The following is a 23969-nucleotide window of genomic DNA, read 5'->3' on the forward strand; positions in this document are numbered from 1 at the left end:
AAATTAAAATGTTGATCTTACGCTGCCGGCCTGCTCAGCCTGCTGCTGGTCTGGGGTTCTGTTCACCTAGGCTGGCAGCGGGCTGAGCTAGGCCTGCAGCTGGGACCTCGGCTGGTAAGGGTCCATCAGCCAGAACCCCAGACCAGCAGCGGGCTGTGCGGGGCTGGCGGCCAGGACTCAGAGGGCTGGAGTCAGGGCTGGGGGCTGGGTATGTGGGGGGGTGTAGGTGTCATGGCAGAGGCGGGGTGGGGTATGCGTGGGGGAGCCAAAGTCAGGGCTAAGGTTATGGGGGGCGGGGATGAAGGAGTCAAGCAGATGGCTGGGTGTGTATGAGGGAGGTACAGGGCTCAGGGCAGGGGCCTGGGTGGTGGGCAGGGCTCAGGACAGAGAGCATGGTGTGTGTGGAGGGGTCAGGGCAGAGGGCTGGGTGACTGCCCCCCTAAGAACTCCCAACCCCGCTTATCCTTGTCCCCTGACTACCCCCTCCTGGGACCTCTGCCCCCAACTGCCCCCCAGGACCCCACCCCCTATCTAAGCCTCCCTGTTTCTTGTTCCCAGACTGGACCCTACCCCCTACCTGTCCTACCTGACTGCCCCGACCCTTATGCACACCCCCGTCCCCAGCCAGACCCTTGGGACTCCCATGCTGATCCAACCACTCCCTGCCCCCTGACAGGACCCCCAGAACTCCTGACCCATCCAACACCTCCAGTCCCTTCCTGCCCCAACCCCTCTCCATACCCCTGCCTCCTGACAGGACCCCCAGAACTCCCAACTCATACAACCCCCCCCGTCCTTGTCCCCTGACAACCCCCTCCAGAGACCCCCCACCCTAACTGCCCCCCCCAGGACCATCCTTGCTCCCGGTCCCCTGACTGCCCTGACCCCTGTCCACCCCCTGCCCCCTCACAAACTCCAGGACACCCATGCCCCATCCAACCCCCCCTGCTCCCTGACCGCCCCCTCCAGAGACCCCTACCCCTAGCCAACCCCCCCAGATCCCACTCCCCCGCTCCCTGTCCCCTGACTGCCCCCACCCCTTAACCAACCCCCCCATCCCTGGGCCCCTTACCATGAGGCTCCACACAGAGCTAGATATGCTGCTCTGTGGGAGCACACAGCCCCGCCCCTCCGGTTGAGTGGGGAGCATGTCTGCCTCCCCGCAGAGTCAAACGCTGCCCCGCGGGAGCGCGCAGCCCCAACCCCCAGAGCGCTGCATGTGGTGGCAGGGCTCCAGGGGAGGGGAGAAGGTGGGAGAGGGGCTGGCAGCTTGCTGCGCTTGGCCCGGTGCTCCAGCCCGGGAGCACGGACCCCGCGGCTTGCCGTGCTGGGAGAGTGGGGCCATTTGCCCACCCTGTGCACATGGCTATGCTTCTGGTCCCAGCCCCCGTGGGTGGAGCAGAGGGCAGAGGAGAGAGGGCCGGGCTGGGCAGGATTTTTAATGTCATTCTGGAGTCCCAGCAGGCTCCAGCGTGCATTAAAAATTGGCTCACGTGCCATAGGTTGCTGACCCCTGGGTTAGTTAGATGACAGTCCTCGAAGGTCATAGACACTAGGATGACTGTGGCTAGAGAAGCCTATTTTTTTCATTTCCATTGGCCTAGTCTCCCATGTGTCCGTGACACTCTGTGACCCAGGATCCCCAGAATCCTCCTGGACCATAGAGAAGAATGAGAATCAGATTGGGCAATCTCTGGGGTGATGAGATTGGCTTCTCCCTGATCCCTGTGGTTTGACAGTCCATACCTGAGAGCCCATGGAGCATCCAGGGTCCTTGAGACTGCATTGCAGAAAGTCTTGAGGAAGAGAGAACTCCTCCAGGGTCATGGTAACTAGAGTGTGTGAGGCTAGAGAAGATGATTTCAGGGTCCCCAATGGCTATTCCCCCTGTAACTGAAATATTCTTCTTGGTGCCACTAGGTAGAAATCTTCTTGCTTAAGGCCTGTGTGAACCAAAGTACCTCCATGTTAGAAGCCTTTGTGTTAGCCTCACTAAAATTGTGTAACCTTTTGTACTAAAATGCTGACTGTAACTTTCTGTACTAATGTGCTGACTGTAACCACCTGTGTTATAAGCTAACTGCTAAAACAATAGGGCCGTAGTTAGCAGGGCTGGTTAATACTAGACACTGCTAAGACTAGATAAGATAAATGAAAAGCAGATGCTATGGCCAAGGCCATGTGCATGAGAAAGCAGCCCACACAATGAATAGCATAGAAAAAAAGATACAAGAGGGGGAGTATAAATACTAGTGCCCTGCCTGCGTGCGGTGTGCAGGATATGAGATTGTATTCTCCCTTGCACCTTATTTGAGCTCAAATAAACTTGTGTTTTGCTTCTCCACCCTGGTGTGTTTATTCAAGCCGGGCACACTGGGCCACGAACCGCTGTTGCTAGGCCTCTGGCTGTGTATGTCAGCAACAGTTCTTGGCGTCCCTGGGTGGGCCAGAGGCTGAAATTGGCCTTGCCCGAATCCCTCCTGGCGGTCGACGGATTGCAGCGATGACTGACGCCCAGCGCGCACCGGTGACTTCACCGGGGGGCCTCGGCGGAGATGCGATCTAACTGACCTCGAAGGGCACAATGGTGCAACACGCTCGAGTAATGGAGAAGCAGTTGCGGGCAACGGTGAGGAACCGGTCCCTTGGATAAGGTAGGAAAAGTCCGGTTGTCTGGACTCTCTTTGTTAGGACCTGGGGACGCCCAGCTTCTACCTGCGACATGGGGCAGGGGCAGAGCAAGATGGGGCAGACACGGTGTACCCCCCTAGAATGCATTCTAGAGAACTGGAAGGTGTTTGGATCGGATCTGTTAACCAAGAATAGGTTACAAAGGTTTTGTACTGTAGACTGGCCTCAGTACCAGTTGGAGGGTCACAAGAGGTGACCACCTAAAGGATCAGTAAATTACAGTACGATCCTTCAATCACTGTTGTTTTGCCAGCGAACAGGTAAATGGAATGAACATATGTATGCACAGTTCTTTATAATGTTACAAAATAGGTCAGATCTCTTACTAAGGTGCAATGTAACCCCGACTGTAAGGTATAATGCAACCTCGACAGGATTGGTAGTAACTAATGTTAGTTTCCCGAACCCCTCCCCCGTTGTAATGGCAGAACCGGTGTCCCCTTTGGCTACAACACTCCCACCATGTGGAGAAAAGGTGCCCTCAGCCCCGGAGATTGCTCCCCCAGTGGGAGTCTATCCGCTGCTTACCGAGGCCCGGATAGCCCGCCAAGGAGCGGAAGGGTGCGCGGCCACTACTCTGCATGTGTATAACCATGTTCCTTTTGATCCTATGGCCCTAGCAGCCTTTAAAGCACAGGCTGGAGAATTTTCCACAAAACCAAGCCGTTTTTTCTCAGTCTTTGAGGGATGCCTAGTGAGTCACAAGCCCGACTGGGATAATTGTCAGGTCCTTTTAAGAGCTTTACTTTCTGAGGTTGAGCGGAACCAGGTACTGGCAAAAGCTAGGGAGGAGGCAGAGCAAAGACATGAGGCAAACCAGGAACATGTCCCTGAACCAAAAGATCAAGTTCCCTTTAGAAACCCCCACTGGGACCCTAATGATCAGGCAACTGAAGCAATGATAGAGGGCATTTTTCTCAGCCATGCAGCTTTTAATATTAAAATAAAATTACAAAAAAAATATTTAATGGGCATGACTATAGCACAGATTTTAAAAATTGCAAATAAGGCTTATAGCCTTAAAAAAAAAAAAAAGCAAGTGAAACTGATGGTAGCAGCAGTGCAGGCCAGCATTAGAAAAGATAAAAAAGGAAGAGAAATAAGGGGCTGTGGACGTGGACATCCTGGCTCACAAGAAAAATGTCTGGGTCCCAATCAGTGTGCTATTTGTCTGCAGGAGGGACATTAAAGAAATGAATGCCCCGAAAGGAAAAGTACCCACATGATGGCGGCAGAGAGTAATGAATAGGGGTGTCAGGGGATACGGACCATCCTGCCCCCAGAGCCCCGAGTAAAAATGTGGGTGGGAAATTCAAAAATAGACTTTTCAGTAGACTCTGGAGCAGCACGAACTGCTGTAAACCAGCCCCTCCAGCTGCCGGTGGCAGATTCCCTTACTGTGGTGGGTGCCACAGGCAAAGGAACCAAGTGTCCAGTATATGCCCCAGCGGAATGTGCTTTGGGAAACAGAACTATATCTCACAAGCTGGTTTACCTCCCTGATTACCCAACGCCCTTGCTAGGGCGAGACATACTTTGTCGCTTAGGTGCCAGCCTGCATTTTACTCAAGATAAAATAACCCTTACCTTACCACTTGAGAATGCATGAATAATGACCCTTGCAGCTGACCCCTCAGCCATGGAAGCCCCAAAGTGGAGCCAGTGGGAAGGTCAAATATACCCCCTGGTATGGGCAGGGATCCCGGGAAAAGCCACACACCAAACCCCTGTTAAAATTCAGCTCTTGCCAGGAAAAGGCCCAGTGCAAATCAAACCGTATCCGATCAAGAGGGAAGCCAGAAAGGGGTTACAGGGAACTATAGACCGATTCCTACAATACAGTATACTTCGAGAATGCCAGTCAGCTTGGAATATTCCTATCTTGCCAATGCAAAAGCCTGATGGCACGTACCGGCTGGTACAGGACCTTAGGGCAGTTAATGGGTTAAAACTTTGCACCCCCTCGTCCCAAATCCATATACCTTGTTGGCCTCAGTGGGGGGGCAGTATACCCATTTTTCAGTTTTGGATTTAAAGGATGCTTTCTTCACAATCCTGGTTGATACACCATCTCAGGAGATTTTCTCCTTCGAGTGGGAGGACCAAAGGAGGGTTAAAAAGCAGCTTTGCTGGACTGTGTTGGCCCAGGGATTTAAAAACTCCCCCACCCTTTTTGGCCAGGCCCTGGCTAGGGACTTGAAGGAATGGAATAATGAGGACAAGGTCCTCCTTCTGCAATATGTCAATGACAACTGAAAACACCCATATGCATGCCCTCATTCCTTCAGCAGGGGAGCTTGCGACTCCTCAGTACTCCTGTGAGAAAAAGCAGCTGGCTGACAAGCTCGGTCTCCAGGAAAAGGAGGGATGGCTCCATTCCACAGAGGGAAAGATCCTCCTGCCAAAGAGCCTGATCCAACCGGTGCTGCAAAGATTACATCAAACTACTCATGCTGGCAGGGAGGCCCTTACCCTGCTAATGAATAAATATTTCCTGACCTCCGGATTTTGATCACTGGCCTCCCAGGTGCAGGCCGAATGCTTAGTCTGCCAAAAGAACAACCCTCGACCAGGATCTTCAGTACCACCAGCCACTCTGGAACCCACCCCAGGCCTGGGATTGGTGTGGCAAATAGATTTCACTGAGCTTCCCCAGACCCAAGGGTTTAAATACCTCCTCGTCTTGGTGGACCGGTTCAGTGGATGGCCCGAAGCCTACCCATGCTGTAACTGCACAGTAAAAACAGTAGCCCTTAAATTTGTCAAAAAAATCATTCCTCGCTTTGGGCTCCCCCAGTGGATGAAATCGGACAACGGAACACACTTCACATCAAAAATCATCCAGCATATAGCGGAGGCCCTGCAGATTCCTTGGAAGCTCCACACCCCATGGCGACTGCAAGCCAGTGGTGTGGTGGAGCGTACAAATCAAACCCTTAAAAGACTCCTGTCAAAGATCTGCCAAGAGGCTTCTCTACGATGGCCTGATGCTTTGCCCCTTGCCCTGCTTCGTATCCGGGTTCTCCCTAAGGGTAAATTAGGACTTAGTCCCTTCGAAATTGTATTTGGAAGGGCATGGCCTATGAGTGGTACACCGGTTCTGGCAGGGGAGTGGGAAATAGGGTGTGGGTTTTTATCACAGTACATGTGCTCTTTGTCTGCTGTTCTCTCTTCTCTTCACAGGTATACCAAAGATCTACAGCCATCCCCATTGGATGCTCCTGTCCACTCCTTGCAGCCAGGCGACTCTGTGCTCGTGCGTACCTGGAAGGACGAACCCCTGCAGGAACGGTGACAGGAACCATACACAGTCCTGCTGGTTTCCCACATGGCAGCGAAGGTTAAGAGGCACAAGACCTGGATTCATCACTCCCGTCTGAAGAAAGTACCCGCTCCATCGTCAATGGACCAGTGGACTGTTCAGCCTGTCAGTGATCCCAGTGATACTGATCTTGGACTGAAACTATTGTTTAAATGACATAAGGGCCAAAACCAACCCTCTTCAGTCTCTTAGGCCCTATATGAGTGAAAGCCCTCCTGTAGGGTGTCACATCCCCCCTATTAGTTGGCCATACTACTGCCCCCTTCAACATCGGTGGGTGGTGCACGTCCTTGTACACGGGGGCCCCAACCAAAGGGTTCACAGGTTCTTATCACCCTCCTTTCCTCCTGTAAGACTCAGTCCTGCTTGGGTACAGGTCCGTGGAAAGCCCCGATATTATTTCCACCCTCGTCAGTGTTAAGTGTTAAATGCAGTGTTTCCCCTTTGGACGCCCTAATTCCCTTCCCCGGGAGTACCCTGAAGACTGGCTGTGTCTGTTCTCCCAAGAATGGCCCCGCCTAGCGATATGGGTCCTTTTGTTTCTCATATGTCTTCTGGTTGTCTTTCTTATTCTTTGGGGTTTTGGCGACCTAGGATTTTAGGCCCTCTATGGCTCCTTTGGGCCATATTCCTCCTTGTTGGGATAGCCCAACTGCATGCCGGTTGGGGTCCCAACTCTCCTAAGAATTTTACTGTTAACACCTTTGAAGCTCTAAAAATTGCTTTTGCCCGTGAGTTTAATTTTTCCAGCTGCTGGATTTGTGTCCAAATCCCACATCACGCTGCTGGGTTACCCTGGGGAGTTGTTCCCCAAAATTGGTCAGACTTCTGTCAAAGGTAAATGGTAACCAAAAACAGCACCTCTAACAATGCAGGTTTACAATTTAATTGTACCAGAGAGGCCCCTTATGGTTTACACAATGGCTCTTGGATTCCTCATTACAATAGCACTCTTAAGCCTGAGCCTATTCATTTGCGCTCTCCACCCGCTGGTCTCATGTGCTTTTAGCAAACCAGTACAAGTAACCATACCTGGTTTGCAAAAAATAGTACGTGTAGGTTCTATATTGGTCCTGGTATAAATTTCACTGTCCCTCTAGTGAATGCCACCGGTCAACAGACTGGCAGTGCAACCTTCGCTCTCACCACAAATGCCGCCCTACGGGACCAAAAAGGTAACAATAAAAAGGTTAGCTATGGTAAATCATTCTGGGTCTGTGGTAATAGTGCCTATAAATGGCTTCCTCATGGCTGTTATGGAAGTTGTTATTTAGGCTATCTTGCTCCTCCTCTCCGTGTATTGGCCCAGGCCCCCTCTAGTCGCCCCAGGTATCAGCGGTCCCTATACGCCACCATCAAGCCTATCACCCAGGGAGATAGGTTTAAAATGATATTCCTTCCATCATATGGGGTGGGATGACTAGCCCAACTTTATTGAAGGCTTTCTATGTTTCTCACTCAGTTTGCCTATGACACTCTGGCCATAAAAAAAGCATCAGCTCTGAGCTTTATCAGCTCCGCCTGCTGGCCCTACAAAATCTCCAAGCTCTAAGTTATGTTCTGGCTTCACAGGGCGAAGTATGTGCCCTTATTCGGAAAGAGTGCTGTACGTATGTCCCAGAAAATGCGGAGGACATCAATAAGCACATTTTATCCGCCGGGCAGGCTTTTAACCAGTGGAAGGCCCTGAAACAGGCTCCCTCCCTATTTAATACCATCTTTAGTTGGCTGCCCAATCTTGAATGGGTAGAAACAGGGCAAATTCGCCTCCTGCTCACTGGTGCGGTATTGTGTATTGTTACTCTTCTTTTGCTTACTTGCTGTAAAGCATTTATTCATAAAATTTGTACCTCTTGTTCTCCAAAAACCCCTATGTACCCCCTCATGGAGGACCCTGACATCATTATACTTAATAACATGTTATCCTCTAAATATAAGAAAACTCAGCCAAAAGTTTAAGTGTTCTCAAAGGAGAGAGTTGTTGGTGTCACTAGGTAGAAATCTCCTTGCTTAAGGCCTATGTGAACCAAAGTGCCTCCATGTTAGAAGCCTTTGTGTTAGCCTCACTAAACTTGTGTAACCTTTTGTACTAAAATGCTGACTGTAACTTTCTGTACTAATGTGCTGACTGTAACCACCTGTGTTATAAACTAACTGCTAAAACAATAGGGCCGTAGTTAGCAGGGCCGGTTAATACTAGACACTGCTAAGACTAGATAAGATAAATGAAAAGCAGATGCTATGGCCAAGGCCATGTGCATGAGAAAGCAGCCCACACAATGAATAGCATAGAAAAAAAGATACAAGAGGGGGAGTATAAATACTAGTGCCCTGCCTGCGTGCGGTGTGCAGGATATGAGATTGTATTCTCCCTTGCACCTTATTTGAGCTCAAATAAACTTGTGTTTTGCTTCTCCACCCTGGTGTGTTTATTCGAGACGGGCACACCGGGCCACGAACTGCTGTTGCTAGGCCTCTGGCACTGTGTGTGTCGGCAACATTCTGAACTGGGATCCCCACACCCAGAGCCAGGGGTAGATTCTCTCCCCATTGAAGGAGGCTGGGGGGAAAGTGAAGATCGGGGCCTCCTTATCAACATCAAAAAATATCACCTGCCCCTTCTCATAGTCTAGAAAAACCTGGATCCTTTTGGGGACCCAGCTCAGGGGCAGTGGGGTCTCCATAGAGGTGAGAGCTTTGAACTGATCCCCCCCCTGCCCCACAGCCCAGATCCCCCCCTGAGGGTTACGGCTGATTCGTCCCTTTCTCCTTACAGATTCTCTGGCAATCCCCACAGCCCAGTGTCCCTCATCTGCCGCCTCCACCTCCCAGGAATGTTTCCCCGAGGTGAACCCCTCACAGCCTAGCACACAGAGCTCAGTGTCAAATCTCTCAGGATTGTCTGGTAGATCTTGCCGTGTGTCTCCCCATCTCACAGTTTTCTGATCATCAGACAGGACTAGGACAGGATGAGCCGTGTCTGGATCTAGAGTCACATTTACTGATGAGAAAGAGAGAATCAGACTGTTAGGGGCACAGTTCAGTCCTGGTCCATTTCTCACACTTCCCAGGCAGCTCTGTTCTGGCTGGGATCCTGGATCCCAGAGAGCTGCCTCTGTGCTGAGTGCATGAGCTTCAGCAGAGATGTCACTGTAGTTCTTCAGCTGGGGTAGTGGGAACCACTTCTGTACTTTCTAATTTGGCTATAGATGCTGCTGCTCTCTGTTCCATAGCTGGGGCTGCTTCATTCCCAGCATCAGAGACACAGCAAAGAAGGCACCAGAAGCTTTTTATTAGGAAGGAGAATAGGAGGCAGATACCAGCTCTGAACCCCAAAAGGAAGCTTTCTCTCCTCAATGTATCCTCCACTCCCAGGCTAAAGAGCAGAGGTGAAGATGCAGCACTGGGGAAGAGCCAGTGGTTCAAGGCCAGGAGGTAGGAGGTGCCATTGGGTGGGGCAGCCCCTTCCCAGCCCAGAGAGTTGAGAAGCCTGCAGATGACAGCACTAGAGAGACACCATTCCCCCAACCCACAAAGCAGCTGAGCCCAGCCCTGCACTAAGGAAAGGTAGGATGCTGGAGAAGAGCTGGGGGATGTGACAGCCAGGAGCAGGGAGATGTCTCCACTGACTACCTTGAATTAGACGGCTTGTTGATGTCAATACAAATGACCAGGTCATAATTAAGGTGGTTCAGAGGCTGGGCAGTGAGAATGTGTCTGGCTATTGGTATGGAGGAGAGTTGTTTCCATAGCAATATTCTGTTAGTTGAAGGAAAATCTGCAGAGCTCCCCCTTGGTGTGTGATCCCAGAGATTCCCCGAGGAGAAAGGCAGGATGCAGGTGAAGAACAATGGGAAAGAGCCCCTCACACAGGGGAAAGGAGAACAATGTCACAACCCTCTGAATTGAATATTTCAAAAGCATCTAGATGTGTCTGGAAACATCAGGGTAACTGTGTGTTGGTCAGTGAGAATGTTTCTGGTCATCAGTGGGTGCATGGATGGACGCACTATTGAAATTGGTATCAAGACTGTTTGTGTGACTTCGGCATGGGATCTTCTTAGTATTTCATGTTTGCATGTTATTTTTAGAACTATATGTCATGGTCAGTGTTGGTTTGGTTTGTAACTGTAGCTGCATTTTCATGAAAATATTTTCATGTGTTTTTTCTCTTAATGGAATGATAATGTCCCCCTGAAATCTCACCTGGTCTGAAGGATTGTAGTAATTTCACTCTTTCTGTCTCCAGTTTGCAGCACAGAGTGTCTGGAGAGGGAAAGTATATAGGAGATGAGATTTCAGGCTGTCATATCCATAATGGCAGTCCTACTTTTAACTGACATAACTATGTTTTAATTATATGAGAAAAACAGTTGGAGAGAGACCAGCAGTATATGGGGAGGCTAAACAGCTCTGGAGCACGTGACCTGAAGTTCTGTACTTGAGAGAGAGAAACTGAGGTACTCCAAATTTTGCTATATTTTTACTTTAATGATTTTACCAAAGCTCATAGAGTGAATCAGGGTAATACACCCTTGCTGATAGGTTCCTGCTATATCTGCTCAATTCAGCTATTTCCTCCTTTTTATTTAATAGATTATGAACCAATTGGCCAGAGACCATCTCCTCCCACAGTTGAAGACCCACATACTGATTTCTCCTTCTAGATTCCTTCTGTGTACCTTTGAACTTTCTCAGAGTCTCTGTTACAGCAATATTTTTCTGGGAGAAATCACTGAGTCTCTTTGCCAGCTCAGGAGAAATCTCCACTGTCTGCTGGAACCGCCCCTTCTCACACCTGGACAGAGAGAATTTTACATTAGTACATTTAATTCACTGACTCATTATAATTCATTGCTACTGGGGAAGCTAATGCTTTATGGGGCTTGGAGTTAGAATTCCCCCCACTTCTCTCAACCTCACAGCGGGTGCGGCATAAGCCATGTCTGTTCAACCTTCCCACAAAGACCCCATTTATGTTCTTCATTCTGGCCTGGACAGAGAAGATCTGCAGATAAAAAGGGAATTGAGTCTCCATGACCAATTCACTCCTGTGTCTCCATGTGCTAATCCTGGTATGTTCTCATGTTTCTTGCGTACATAGTGTTATGGGATCTTTCTTTCAGGAACAAGACTGAGACCTCAGACCTCCCCCTACCCCTTGATACTAGCTCATTTCACACAGGTCTCCAACAGTCCCCAGAGAGAAAAGATGCTTGGACACTGCTGACAAGGGCATGATTGTAACTAGTGCCCTAGAGGTGAAAGGCCCGTATTGCATTCCCAGAACTGTGAGGCAACCAGTCCCTCAATGATGTCACATCTTCAGGAACTACTTTAGGTCAATCTTTTCTACTGAATAGATAATTCCAGAGTCCTTTATAAAAGGGTGAGAACCTCAGGATTAAGTTCACCACCGAGATTTGTTTCCAAAATATGACCCTGCCTCACATTTTGCTGTAGAGCCCAGGGGAAATGTGCAGGCAACATGCCCCCCAAGTCCTTTCGTAGGATAGTAAAACATAAAGGAGAGAGAAAGAGCCACGTACCTGGTCAAGGTGCTTCTGAAATCCTAGAGGGGAGAGAGACAGAAAAACAACCTTAGTCCCACATGCCATGATTGCCACACATCAGGGATCCCAGGGAAGGGATTTTTCAGCCGAGGAAAAGAGGCACTGCCCTGGCTCCAGAGCCATGGTTCTGCTGACTTAATATCATCTCTGACATAAATGAGTCTGTAATGCTTCAAAGAGCATCCATAATTCACATTTCAGCAATGCACACACTGAGTTACATTGTGATCTCTGGCTGCTGGACTCCAGTGCCCATGATTCAGGAGCTGTCCTGTCCCTTTGCACGGATCTGGGATTTTTCTAACTCTGTCTTACCTGCAGGAATTCACTTGCTGGCTTCTGACACTTCCCCTCCAGCTCACTGATCTGGTCACTGAGACAGGAAATCTCCTCAGAGAGTTTAGTGACATTGTCATTCTGTATCTTCAAAATCTCCTTTTCCAGGTTTTCTAGTCTGGCCAGCAGGAGTCGCTCTTGTTCCTGCAGGAACTGTTGCAGTTGCTGAAATTCAGATACAATCTTCTGCCTCTCGGTTTGTGTCTGAATCTGGTTGGGGTTTTTTTAAGGAAAGGAGAGGTAAGGGTTAGAGAGAGAGTCTATGATCCTTTCTTGGAGTTCTGAGTGTGCAGGAGAGAGAATTTCTTTGCAAACTCTAAGATGTCTAACACTTGCCTATACTCTGTGGATACTAAGGAAAAGATTAATATCTCTTGATGGGACGTTTCCAACTCTGACATGGTTGGCACACTGTTATTAGAGGCCTGTGCCTATCCTGATCCAGATCAGCAGCAGGCAGGACTCAGCACTACATTGACAGAGATGCCATGTGAGAAAAAGAAATAAACAACCCAAGAAATGCCTGCAGACATGGGCAGTGAGCACTGTACGGGATACGGTCCGTTCACCTTGGGAGTTTTGTGAAAGGGCTAGAAATTAACTGATTAATTGGAATGAGTTAGATTGTCTTAGATTCTGCAGAATATGATGTGGAAGAGGGTTTCTCACGGCCTGTGTGTGTGTATGTGTGTGTACAGACACACAACTCTAACACAACTACCCATGGTCATGGAGAAACAGAAAGAAGTCCACATTCCCCCAAGGCCACAGAGGAAAAACTGCCTACAAACAGATTTCCCACTGCAATTCCCTGCAGGTTAGTCACAATGGGAACCTACCAGATATGTCTGACTTTTTCTCTCTCCAGTTGCATTAAATCCCAGCAGCTTTTCTCTCTCTTCCCTCAGAGTCTCCAAATGGGCCTGGATCTTTTCCTGAAGAGACAAAACAATTTGGATGGTCTGAGCTTGAGAGTGTTTGTGGAGGAGGGTGTTTGTCCACCCCAAATCCAAGACGGTTGGCCCTGCTAGGTTTATGACATCAGAGACACCAAGGAAATGAAATCTCATTAATGGAGACTGGGACTCAGACTGTTTGAAATTATTTGTCCTCTTTCTTCATTGAGTTAAACCAACAGGAAAATGGATTCACATGGTAGTATAAGAATAAGATTTTGCTTAAAAAGTGATACAAATCCCAGACAAATATAGGGGTTAGAAACATGTGCCGGGATTCTCAAAGGAGCCCAACTCCCACTGCATTTCAACCCTTAACCCCTGGGGATTCTACAGGTTGGACAGAACCGATCTAACTGTAAGGGGAGCATTGGCTTGTTACTAAAACTCAGTGTTAGTTTTTTGGTTGGCTAGTTCCCAGCACCAAAAGAAAGGGGAAGGGTCGATGGGAAATCAGGACCCGGTCCCTGAGACAGCCAGTCCCCAGGGGAAATGGGGAGAGGCCAATGCTCCAGGTCAGCCTATTTGACAGGGCGGGCAGGCGAATCAGGGAATCAGGAGGCTAGGGGAGTCCTGTCCTCCGAGCGAGCTGGAATTGCCTGCGTCAGACAGAGTGGGGCCGAGCTAAGTAAAGACCAGGAGCCTGAGCGGAGCTGGGAGCAAAGTCATGCCAACCAAAGAACAAGAGAAGTAGCCCCGGGAGCAGGTCAGTGCTGGGAGCAGGACTGCAGCAACAAAAGCCAGAGACACAGCCCAGGGAGCAAATCTGTGCTGGGAGCAGAGCCACAGAAGCAGCCCCGAGAGCAGTCCTGTGCTGGGAGAACTGAAACAACTAGGGTAACCAGATGTCCTGATTTTATAGGGACTTTCCCGATTTTGGGGTCTTTTTGTCATATAGGCTCCTATTACCCCTCACCCCCGTCCTGATATTTCACACTTGCTGTCTGGTCGCCCTAGAAACAACTAGAGCTAGATGGGGCCAGAGAAGCAGCCTCTGGGGCTGGAGGCAGAGCAGCATCAGTGCTAAGGCAGAGTGGAGCTGGAGTTGGAGGTGGAGCTGGGGCTGGAGCAGTCCAGAGCCGGGTGCGGTGAGCAGCCATCTGGATAGAGTGAGAGGGGACCCTGGGCCACTGGTTTAGCGCAAGGAGACCCCACCATCCAAGAGGCCTCGCAGGCCAGACTTTGAGGGGGACAGGGGCTGACACTGGGAAGCAGGGTCCTGCCACCTAGAGCCTGAGGGCATGTGGCCACCACCACAGCAAGTGTCCGACTCGCAGCATCCCTGCAGCACAACCAGGGCCTGAGAAGGAGGCCTGGAATGTGTGAGGAACAGACTGTGAACTGCCCTTGCATTCCAGAGATTGCTGGTTGTGATATCTGATTGTCTGCCGATGCTTTCACGGAGGGAGGATTGACTGACAACATTTACCCATTACCACCCCCAACAAATTTTTGGCCCCATCAGGCATTGCGATCTCAACTCAGAATTCCAATGGATGGGGGAGACTGCAGGAACTATGGGATAACTATGGGATAGCTACCCACAGTGAAACGCTCCGGAAGTCGGTGCTAGCCTCGGTACATGGACGCACACCGCCAAATTAATGTGCTTAGTATGGCTGCGTGCACTCGACTTTATACAATCTGTTTCCAAAAATTGATTTATCTAAAATCAGAATAATCCTGTAGTATAGACATACCCTGTGTAACAGAAAAGGTTGATGTGTTTTCCTTTAACCTTTCCCATTTTTCCTTTTTTTTTTAAATTGATTGTTGGTTAATAAATTGTATTTACCTTGAACTATATGTAATGATCAGTGGGTCAGGGAAGTGTCCAGTGCAGAGAGAGCACCCCGGAGTGCGGACAGCCTAGCCCCTGCCCTATGTTACCACAACAAGGTTGTGGGTTGAGCTCCCCAGGAATCCTGGGTCCAGCGTTGTTGGGCTTACACGGACTCTGCCACACAGGAGAGTGGAAAGGGAGCCCTTGAGGTCAGGCAGGCCTCTGGGTAAAGGAAGAGGGAGCGAGGACTCAGATCCTTTCGCTAGCCCACTTCACCGGGGTAGTGTATATGCCAGGAAAGTTCCCCACAATAGCAGGCCCATTTCCCTGCTTACATAAGCACAAGGGCAAACCCTTTTTGACAGGTTGTTTTTTCTCTGGAGCCCTTTTGTGGGTGGACTCAAGGTGCTCAGGGTCCACACAGTGTTTAGCACAGTGACCTTTTCTAGTGCAGACCATCATCGGAGTTAAACCCTCATGGAGCAGCACAGGAGTTCAGAATCCCAGCAGGAAACCTCATCTCCCTGCTGGGCCTGGGATCTTCATCAATGAGTTTTTCACTCCTAATGGCCACAGTTCATTACTGGCAAGTCCTGGTGGGCCATAAAAATGGTCTAGTCCAGTGGCTCGCAACCTTTCCAGACTACTGTACCCTTTTCAGGTATCTGATTCATCTTGCATAGCGCCAAGTTTCACCTCACGACTTGCTTACAAAATCAGACATAAAGTACAAAAGTGTCACTGCACACTGTTACTGAAAGTTTGCATATTTTCTCATTTTTACCATATAATTATAAAATAAATCAATTAGACTACAAATATTGTACTTACGGTATATTTCAGCGTATAGTACACAGTGCAGTATAAACAAGTCATTGTCTATATGAAATTTTAATTTGTACTGACTTTGCTTGTGCTTTTTATGTAGCCTGTTGTAAAACTAAGCAAATATCTAGATGAGTTGATGTGCCCCTTGAACAACCTCTGCACACTGGCAGGGCTACACGTACCCTTGGTTGAGAACTACTGGTCTAGCGATTAGGGCTCTGAGTCTTGGGAGAGGTGGGTTCTATTTCCACTTCTGACGCTGACCTGCTGAGTGACTTTGGGCAAGTCACTGCCCCTCTCCGTGCCTGTGTTTCCTCTTCCACTTTTTCTCTGTCTTGTCTAGTTAGACGTAAACTGCTCAGAGAAGGGATTGTCTCTCCTTGGGTTTTGTGCAGAGCCCAGTACAATGGAAGTCAGATCTTGTTTGGGGTTTTTAGGGGCTACTTTTATGTAAATAACAATAACAACAGCTTGTAACCCCTCCTTTTCCATTCTGAAGGCAACAATCTCTCAGAGACTGGCCTGCAGCTCATGTGATTTAAACCTTACTGATCATTTAACAGCTTCAGTTGAGTTGAAACTAGATTTGAAATAGCTTCAGCTCCCCAGAGAAATGTTTCCCACAACTGTAATCTTTAATATCTTCATTTTTGCTTCTTTTCCCATATTGCCCTGTACATTTCTTTCAGTGCCATTTTTCATACAATTAAGGTGTGACAGAGTTGAATGACATGGTTACATTGGTAGCTGTAGTAGGAAAAAATCAAGTATAACTGGCAAGTTGTGGTGAAATAACTTGTAATTAAAATTCTATTTAGAATGAAATAGACTGGACAGAGGTGCCCTACCTTGTTCTCTTAGGCAGGCCTCTATGGGTACCATGGCGTGAGCCCAGAATCTGTCACATATCACACACATGGGGGCTTAATCCTCTTCACAGAACAGCTGAGAAACTCTAGGTGCTCCCCACACCCCTTCTCCCTTCCTGCTCCCTTTGCTGCCTGTAAACTCAGCCGGTCGGCTATTCGTAGGACATTAGACAGCTGCCTGTTCACCTGAGGTTTCTGAGGGGTCAGCAAACTTGTGGACAAGGGGGATCCAGTGGACATAGTGTATTTAGATTTCCAGAAAGCCTTTGATAAGGTCCCTCAAAAAAGGTTCTTATATAAATTAAGCTGTCATGGGATAAGAGGGAAGATCCTTTCATGGACTGAGAACTGGTTAAAAGACAGGGAACAAAGGGTAGGAATAAATGGTAAATTTTCAGAATGGAGAGGGGTAACCAGTAGTGTTCCCCAAGGGTCAGTCCTAGGACCAGTCCTATTCACCTTATTCATAAATGATCTGGAGAAAGGGATAAACAGTGAGGTGGCAAAGTTTGTGGATGAAACAAACTACTCAAAATAGTTAAGACCAAAGCAGACTGAAGAACTTCAAAAAGATCTCACAAAACTAAGTGATTGGGCAACAAAATGGCAAATGAAATTTAATGTGGATAAATGTAAAGTAATGCACATTGGAAAAAATAACGCCAACTATACATACAATATGATGGGGGCCAATTTAGCTACAACTAATCAGGAAAGAGATATTGGAGTCATTGTGGAGAGTTCTCTGAAGACATTCATGCAGTGCACAGCGGCAGTCAAAAAAATGAAGAGGCTGTTAGGAATCATTAAAAAAGGGATAGAGAATAAGACGAGAATATCTTAATGCCCTTATATAGATCCATGGTACGCCCACATCTTTAATACTCCTTATCTCAAAAAAGATACACTGGCTTCAGAAAAGGTTCAGAGAAGGGCAACTAAAATGATTAGGGGTTTAGAACGGGTCCCATATGAGGGGAGATTAAAGAGACTAGGACTTTTCAGCTTGGAAAGAAGAGACTAAGGGGGGGATATGATAAAGGTATATATAATCATGAGTGGTGTAGAGAAAGTGAATAAGGAAAAGTTTTTACTTGTTCCCATAATATAAGAACTAGAGGCCACCAAATGAAATTAATAGGCAGCAGGTTTAAAACAAATAAAAGGAAGTTCTTCTTCACGCAGCGCACAGTCAACCTGTGGAACTTCTTGCCTGAGGAGGTTCTGAAGGCTAGGACTATAACAGGGTTTAAATGAGAACTAGATAAATTTATAGAGGTTAAATCCATTAATGGTTATTAGCCAGGATGGGTGAGGAATGGTGTCCCTAGCCTCTGTTTGTCAGAGGATGGAGATGGATGGCAGGAGAGAGATCACTTGATCATTACCTATTAGGTTCACTCCCTCTGGGGCACCTGGCACTGGCCCCTGTTGGCAGAGAGGATACTGGGCTGGATGGACCTTTGGTCTGACCCAGTACGGCCGTTCCTATGTTCTCTGCTGACCAGTTTCTCTGCACTGAGGACAACATAGACTGTATCTGATGCCTCTAAGCACTGCGTGAGAGCTCACTGGTAACATTACAGCTCTTGAGGCTTTTCAGAAAAGTGTCCCAGTAGGACTTTGGTCCCACAGTCAGTCCCTGTGCTGGTGTTGAGGGATGCAGGTCTTCCCACAGCAGCCTGGTCTCCCTGGGCAGCTCTTATCATGGCTTGGCTCCAGCTTCTGGCCTGGCCAGGGGGTGGGGCCTTGGGGAAAGAGGAGATGCAGAAGGCTCCGGCAAGAGGACCATTGGGAAGAGGCTGGGAATGTGCTTCACTGCAGGGGAGCTGCTCACCTTATCACCTTGCCACCAACACTCCACACCTTCCCAAGGCTACTACGCCCATGTTAGAAAGGGGATGGGCATGGTCATTTGGGGGAGGGGGCACGATCTAAAGGGGAGGACACTTGACCACCCCTGATTCTCCTGTGCCCAGCCTGGATCCATCACTCTGTCCCCCCTACGTTAACTGCAGGGGGTGTCTTTTTTTCTTCTGTTGTGCTACCCCCCGGGACTTTCAGCCACTCTCCCTGGTAGCTGGGCCGGGTAGGGAGCGGGAGAGAGCGGCTTCTCCCATGGCTGACGGTGTCCTTTCTGGGTCACTGACACTGTGAAATGCAGCAGCTGCCTGAGATAGCAAGGCTATCTGGGGCGGAGGGGGGAGGAGGAGGGGTGTTGGCCCCTGGGCCTGAGAGGGGCAGGCTGCTGTGAGAAGCTGCTGGTCCCACCCCTTCTGCTCCCTGCCCAGGCCTAGCTGCCAGGTACAGGGAATGAGCATGCCAGGGGCACAGGCAGGGAGCAGACAGAGCCCTTCTTCTTCGCCCCGCAGCACCCCAGGCAGGCCAATTGACCTGGCATGCCCACCAAAAAACATTGCCTCTGGCCCCCTCACTTTTGAAAGTGAGGGGTCCATGGGCCTCCTGGCCCCTCGTGGTTCCAGCACCGCTGCCTGTGATGCTGAGCCTGCAGGGGCAGGGACTATGTGTCTAAGGAGTGATATTAAATGTAAATGCAAAAAGGTGGTTAATCTGGAATCGGTGTTTTAAATGCCCGATTCTCGTTTACGCTAATGCTGCTCTTGGCAGAAATCACAAATTTCAAGGGGGGCGGGGTAATTGCTACTGTCTGCCTCTGCCAAAGGAATATTTTTATTTATTTATTTGGGGGAAATGCAATCTGAGCACAGCCCAAAATTCAGAAGCTGCCAAACTGTTTTTGAAAAGTAAATACATTACACATCCAAATGCTTGCTGTGGAGGTGTGTGGAGGGGAGTTGTTAGGGAGAAGAGGAGGGAGGGATGGGGATAAATGGGAATAGGTAGTAGGGGTGGGGTGGTAGTAGGTAAAATGTCGACAGCCCCTGTACAGTGTGTTTTATACAGAGATAGCAAAGGAGTCACGCTGCTCCCAGCTGGCTTCCTACCTCCCCTTGGTGTGTATTTATCTGGATAGATTGTTAGCTTTTTCCTGGAAGCAGAGTGGGAGTTAGAGCAGCCCCTGAAGCCAGCGATCCAGCCAGGCCCCTGGAGGAGCAGGTTCCACTGAAGGTGGAAAGGTGTCCTACAGCCATCTCTGCCCTCCCTCTCTGATCCTGTGCTGTGCTCAGCTCAGCCGGGATGGAGAGTAAATGACTCTGGTCTATTTAATGCACCATGTGAACAGAATCCATGTTTCAGACAGGGAGAGCAAATGGGACATGCTGCTCACTCTCAGTTTGCCTCCCACTTTCTCTTTGTCTCTGCTCAGTTTAATAGATTACAAGCTCTTTGGGGGCAGGGACTGCCAAGCTGCCAGCACAGATTTGTGTATCATGTGTATTTTCTTGCTGAGCCCACTGATCTCTTTCCTTCCTGCCACACACAGGCTGGGGAGAGGTGGACCCCAGAACAGTAGTTCTGGAAGTGAACACCCCGTTGAGATCCATGGGACAATTCCCTCTTCTCAGAGTTTTTGTCTCGGGCTCTCTACAGACTCAGACGCATGTCACTATATTGGTTCTGCTCGGGCCACATTTTCAAAGTTTTCTTTTCAATCCTATGGGCTAGAAAGTTACTTTTTAGTTACTGAATTTTTTATAATGAAACCTGAGGGTCATTTTTAATCAGGTGGCTCCAGAGATGGGTCTTTAGGTAAGAGGTCTTAAGTCCACTCCTGAACTTATGTTCCATACAACAGCGAGGGTTGCTGTGCTTACCATGAATGTGAATGCCCTGCTGGCAGTGCCTGGCCTGTAAGGGGTGTGGTAGGAGCAGCCAGTCTTTCAGCTTGGCTCCTGCTCAGCCTGAAGCCCTGCCCCCACTCCAACCCTACTGCCAAGCCCCAACCCGCCTCTTCCCACCCCTGCTCTCTCCTGCCTCTTCTTGGCCCTTCCCTCAAATACACCCCCACCCTTGCTCCTTGCCTTCTCCCCAGTGCTTACTGCATGCCACTGAATGCTGATAGTAGTGAGGAGGAGGTGCTGGGGGGAGGGGAGAAGCTGATTGACGGGGCCCACCAGCAGGTGGGATGTGCTGGGGGGCAAGAGCTGATCTGGGGGGCTGCTGAGCACCCACTATTTTTCCCCTCATGAATGTTCCAGCCCCAGAGTACCCACAGAGTCAGTGCCTATAGGAGAAGCCCATTCCCCCCATTCCTGGCCTGGCAGCAGCACAAACAACCTCCAGCTGCAATCCTGTGTGTGAGGAAAGTGCCTCATACAGAGCTCTAGTGATCACATCTCTCTAATGAACAGTATGGCATTGACAGGCTGGGGCAGCATCGGTGGTCAGGGCTCCCTGCACCTGTCCAGAAGGAGGGGGTCATGCAATGGAGAGATTTAGGTAGAGCAAGGGACAGAAAATCTGGGAAAGTGGGAAAGTCTGTGGATGTGAGAGGTTAGTCAGGAAAGGGAATGATCGAATTAATTAGGATCCAGACTGTTTCCTACCTTGTATTTCTGAGCAGCCTCCTCCATGAGAATCACTGTGTGAGCACCATGCTCTGGGGATCTCTCACAAACCACACACAAGGCTTCCCCGTCCTCTTCACAGAACAGATCCAGGGTTTTATTGTGTCTCTTACACAATTTCTCTTTTCCTGGTTTTAAATCCATGTGTTTAATTTTGTTGACTATATTTGCTAGCTGCCAGTTGGGCCGGAGAGTCCCTTTCTGGATGAGGGCTCTGCAGTTGGGGCAGCACACAGGGTCATAGTCCCCCTCTACCCATGTCTCATAGTACTGAGTGATGCAGACTCGGCAGAAGTTATGCCCACAGTGTATGGACACTGGGTCTGTCAGATATTTCAGGCAGATGGGACATTTGATTTCATCTTGAATTTCCTCTACAGGTGTCACTGAGGCCATGGCTGCTCGGCTCTCTTGGCTTCTGTTCTCTCTGCCTGCTGTTCTGCATCAGAAATAGTTTTGCTGGTAATGGGAGGTCTCTGTTGCACCTTGTATCAGCTGCCTACAGGAGCAGAGTGAGGTGAAGGAAAAGGAGAGGCTGGGAGGAGGAGCTGGAGGAACATAAAAAAAGAAGGAAGAAGGAATTATGTGACACAAGGAATGGGGCAGTGGGATGGGAAGAAGCAGAAAGGGAATGAAAGGAAAAGTGAGGAAGGAAACAAACAAACAAGAATGAAAAATCTTAAACTAAGGCTTTGTCTACACAGTAAGCACCCAGGGGTAAGGAGGGACTGCACCTGTCTGATTAGCCCAGGCCACCACCTTTGCTGGCACGGATGCACTGCTATTGTTAGTGTGCTAACAGTATGTCTACCCGAGCTGGGAATCACACCCTCCCACCCCCATGTGCTGTGTAGACATACCCTCAATCAAACCAGGACATTCTTCATTCATAATAAGGGTGTCAACAGACACTTGCACTGAAATAAGAATAGATGGGAACTAAACCCAGTTGGGTTATTTTAGTGAAGTTATTTGTCTTGGTGAACATCTAGCCACCCACCTGGGACCAGCTACAGGGGCTCCTGGGGTTAAGGTCACAGGCAGCTTTTGTGCTCATGATACCACAAAAAACCTCAGCAACTCATTAATCAGGAGCAACCCTTGAACCCAAGGGTGATTTTATGGTGAATTGTCTAAGCTTTATTACTTTACAATCTAAAGTTTACAATCCAGGCCATTCAAAACACCAGAGAAGACCTAGAGAGAAGATTTTAGTTTTGAACTTTGTAAAACTCCATATACAGAAGGGAAATCAACAACCTTTCACCTCTACCCACTTTCAGCTGCCTCTGTGCCTTCCCATCATGTTTTCTCCGTGGACCAATACTGAGCTCATGATCACTCTATGGACTGGATTTGCTGGAAGCAAACATGAGTCAGGGATCCTGAGTTTGGTTTGCCTGACTGCGGGGAGAGGAGTGTCAGCTCGGGGAGAAGGGGAGTGTTTGGTACAGAAAGCTGGATATGCTGAAGTCTATAACTTGCAACAGTCTATTTTCCTGCACGGGTTCTTTGCCTGTGGTCTCTTGCAAATGTTTTCCATCAACTCATTTGCCACCACAGGTCTAGATTCTGACTTGAATTATACTATTGCTACTTTGACCTGAGCTGTTAGCCAGTATTTGGGGCCTGCTAGGTTGTTTCAATTGGGAGGAGAAATTACAAATCAGGTTTTCCTTTGGTGAACTCTTTTTTATTTACAAAGTGTGTCCACAAAGTCCTGTTTCCTGAACACAGTAGTTTCCTGAACACAGTAAAAACAAAAAGGAGCAAACAGTTTCTTTACCCAGAAATCCAAGTCTTCCTTTCCAGGGTACCCTGTGCCTGAAGCAAGCTCTGTCTCTCAGTTTCCTCCAAAGATGACCACACTCACTAGTGCTCTCTTGGCTTTCTGCTTCTCACACACACACAGCTGTCAGTTTCTATGTTTTCAGTTAGTTCCAGGCAAAGCCCTCTTAAGTCTGGTCTACTCTCAAAACTTAGACCAACCCAGTTAGATCACTCATTGCTGCAAAACATTCCATGCTCTGAGTGTCATGGCTAGATCGAGCTCTCCCCGGTTAGGTGGGTTAACTACAGTGGTGGAAAAACTCCTGTTAATGATTCCAGAAGCATCTGCACTAGAGCGCTACCACAGCATAAATGCAGTAGTATAGTATAGACATACCCTTATTCTTCACGAGGATTGGTCTACACCTAAAATGTAGCTTGACCTAGATACATTGCTAAGCGCTGTGAAAAAATTCATATCCTGACATATTTAGGTCACTCTAACCCTCCGAGAAGACACAGTTAGGTCAATGGCAGAATTCTGCTGTCAGCCTAGCTACTGCCTCTTGGAGAGGTGGATTAACTACTTCAATGGAGAAACCACTTCGATTGGTGCAGGAAGTGTCTAGGCTACAATGGCATAGTGCTGCTGTAACTGTTGTAGTGTAGACACACCTTTAGACTATGATCCACAAAACACAGCATTCTAGTTGGGAAGCCACCTAAACTAGCCAATGGGAGAGGGGTATGTGCTAACCCCCCCCACCCATGGAGTTAGGCAGCTGTTTAGCTGCATACAAAATAGATGGAGGTGGGGCTGGTGCTTGTGCTGTCTCCTCACTTCTTTTATTATAATGGACCTCCAGGATTTCAAGAGCTAAGTTGAGACCAGCCTTCTGTTTAAAACTTGACTATTTAAAGTGTGCTAAACTCTGCATAGTTCCTGAGATTTTCTTGATATTTGAAGTGGCCTGTGGAGGAGCAGGGTAAGTTAGTGTTCTGAATTGGACGTCATTTGATGAAGGGTTCCCTAGATACAGCCCCTTGAATAAAACAGCTTTTGCTGAAAGTGGGTGACTTTTACTAGCGTTTTCATGCTCACTGAGAGGAAGAACAGGGCTGAGCATTGTGCACCAGTGTCTCACTCACTTGAAGGTTTCCCCCAGAGAGTGCATGCGACCCACGTCCCCTGTCTGGGAGCAAATATTACAGCACTATTGTGATCTCAGTTTGCTTCTCCTGACAAGACCGGCTCTCAGAGTCCTATGACTGCTGCTCCAAAGGGACTACACTGAGCATGTGCAGAGAAAGCCCTAGAGCAATGGTTCTCAGATGTTTTGTATTGGTGATC

General features: G+C 48.7%; 2 protein-coding genes across 3 annotated transcripts in view; one reads left to right on the top strand and one right to left on the bottom strand.

Moving 5' to 3' along the window:
* The window catches only part of LOC127032443 (zinc finger protein OZF-like), a 605001-nt gene that overhangs the window by 427752 nt on the left and 153280 nt on the right, over positions 1 to 23969 (top strand). The gene's annotated exons all lie outside the window — the stretch shown is intronic.
* Positions 1653 to 21244, bottom strand: LOC127032465 (tripartite motif-containing protein 10-like). The gene is made up of 8 exons (XM_050919762.1): positions 20828 to 21244; positions 12762 to 12857; positions 11902 to 12132; positions 11563 to 11585; positions 10696 to 10811; positions 10220 to 10279; positions 8513 to 9014; positions 1653 to 1906 (listed from the first exon to the last, which is right to left on the bottom strand). The coding sequence occupies exons 1-8, from the start codon at positions 21242 to 21244 to the stop codon at positions 1879 to 1881; spliced, it is 1473 nt and encodes a 490-aa protein (XP_050775719.1). The 3' UTR covers positions 1653 to 1878.

This window comes from Gopherus flavomarginatus, chromosome 12 (genome assembly GCF_025201925.1).
Source record: "Gopherus flavomarginatus isolate rGopFla2 chromosome 12, rGopFla2.mat.asm, whole genome shotgun sequence".
Lineage (NCBI taxonomy): Eukaryota > Metazoa > Chordata > Testudines > Testudinidae > Gopherus > Gopherus flavomarginatus.

Excerpts from the sequence above, each read along its gene's own strand:
- LOC127032465 (XM_050919762.1), bottom strand. The coding sequence starts at position 21,244 with ATGGCCTCAGTGACACCTGTAGAGGAAATTCAAGATGAAATCAAATGT. Across the intron at positions 10,812-11,562 it reads TTCAGAAGCACCTTGACCAG|GTGTGAGAAGGGGCGGTTCC; the intron begins GTACGTGGCTCT and ends CTCTCTGTCCAG. Across the intron at positions 1,907-8,512 it reads TGGGGATCCCAGTTCAGAAT|AAGAATATTTCAGTTACAGG; the intron begins GTTGCCGACACA and ends AGTGGCACCAAG.